The sequence below is a fragment of the Seriola lalandi genome, unplaced genomic scaffold, assembly GCF_002814215.2.
Source record: "Seriola lalandi dorsalis isolate HSWRI2012SDOR001 ecotype SW California unplaced genomic scaffold, Sedor1 jcf7180002007563, whole genome shotgun sequence".
NCBI classification, from domain to species: Eukaryota; Metazoa; Chordata; class Actinopteri; order Carangiformes; family Carangidae; genus Seriola; species Seriola lalandi.
The window spans coordinates 1-1,088 of NW_019478216.1; the positions used below are offsets into that span (position 1 = coordinate 1).

A 1,088-nucleotide genomic window follows, 5' to 3' on the forward strand; every position below is an offset into this window, starting at 1 on the left:
ACAACGTGATCCTGCAGGGCGGTGTACCAGTCGTTGTGGTTCATCACTCCACAACATCTCCACTGGCAAACAAGCGGGAGAAACGGAAACAGTCAATTATTTAAAAAAAATAAACTGCACCACAAACTTCATTTGCAGTTACTAAGTGACGTGGATTATACCTCTCCCTGTATGGTGTTCCACGCATCCTTCAGGCCCGCGTTGTTATCCGTGTAGTACAGCACCAACCCTTCCTTCAAGTCCCGTCTGGCGTTTTCGCTCACCTGGCCGGAAACAGAGGCGGACAGGTGGATTATGTAACATGTCGCAACACTCAGCCGCGGCGGCTCGGGGATCGTCGATAAACATGAATGTTCCTTTACACGGTCTTACCTTGTCGGTGTAGACGAAAAACAGGATGAGGAGGATAAGTTCGGCCAAGAGGATGATCAACAGAACGATGAAGAACTGGGAAAAGAAACCCCCACAGGAGAATGGATGATGAGAGGCGAGATACACTACTGTTGCTTTCATGACAGTTTAATAAGATAGTAAATATAAGATCCAACTTAGAAATACGTATTAGCTTTTAAACGCAAAGAAAATTTTACTTGGGGTTTGTTGAGAGATCTTTACTAAGTTTCTATAAGGCTGAAGTGTGAAGACAATCCAACTACTTCTAAACAACGCCACACTGATGCACTATGGGTACTGTAGTGCGCTCACGCTCAGCAGCAGGCACTTGTTCTCCTTGATGGCACCCAGGCAGCCCAGGAAGCCCGTCACCATGACAACGGTGCCGAGTGTGATGATGAGGTTGGCGGCGGAGAGCGACGGGAAGGAGGGCGACAGGGTGGCGAAGCTGCCCTGAGAAACCGACAGCCACACGCCGACACCGAGCAACCCGCACCCACCCAGCTGAAAACACACACAGGAAATTCAGACACTTCCTGCCGATTCAACGATAACGAAAAGGCCTTTAATTTGTCTAGTGATGTCATGACTGATTCACGGTAACATCTAAATTTCCTGACTCTGTGTGTGTGTGTGTGTGTGTGGAATAATTACCCAGAAGAGCAGGTTGAAGAGAAAGAGCATGTATTTCACGC

General features: G+C 48.0%; 1 protein-coding gene across 1 annotated transcript; it reads right to left on the bottom strand.

The window, feature by feature from the left end:
• Positions 1-5: 5 nt before the first annotated feature.
• LOC111671910 (tetraspanin-9-like) lies at positions 6-1,082 on the bottom strand (the record flags this gene model as incomplete). Its single annotated transcript, XM_023429158.1, has 5 exons — positions 1,048-1,082; positions 706-897; positions 373-447; positions 162-263; positions 6-62 (listed from the first exon to the last, which is right to left on the bottom strand). Coding segments are annotated over exons 1-5 (456 nt in total), but the record flags the coding sequence as incomplete, so codon positions are not given.
• Positions 1,083-1,088: the final 6 nt, after the last annotated feature.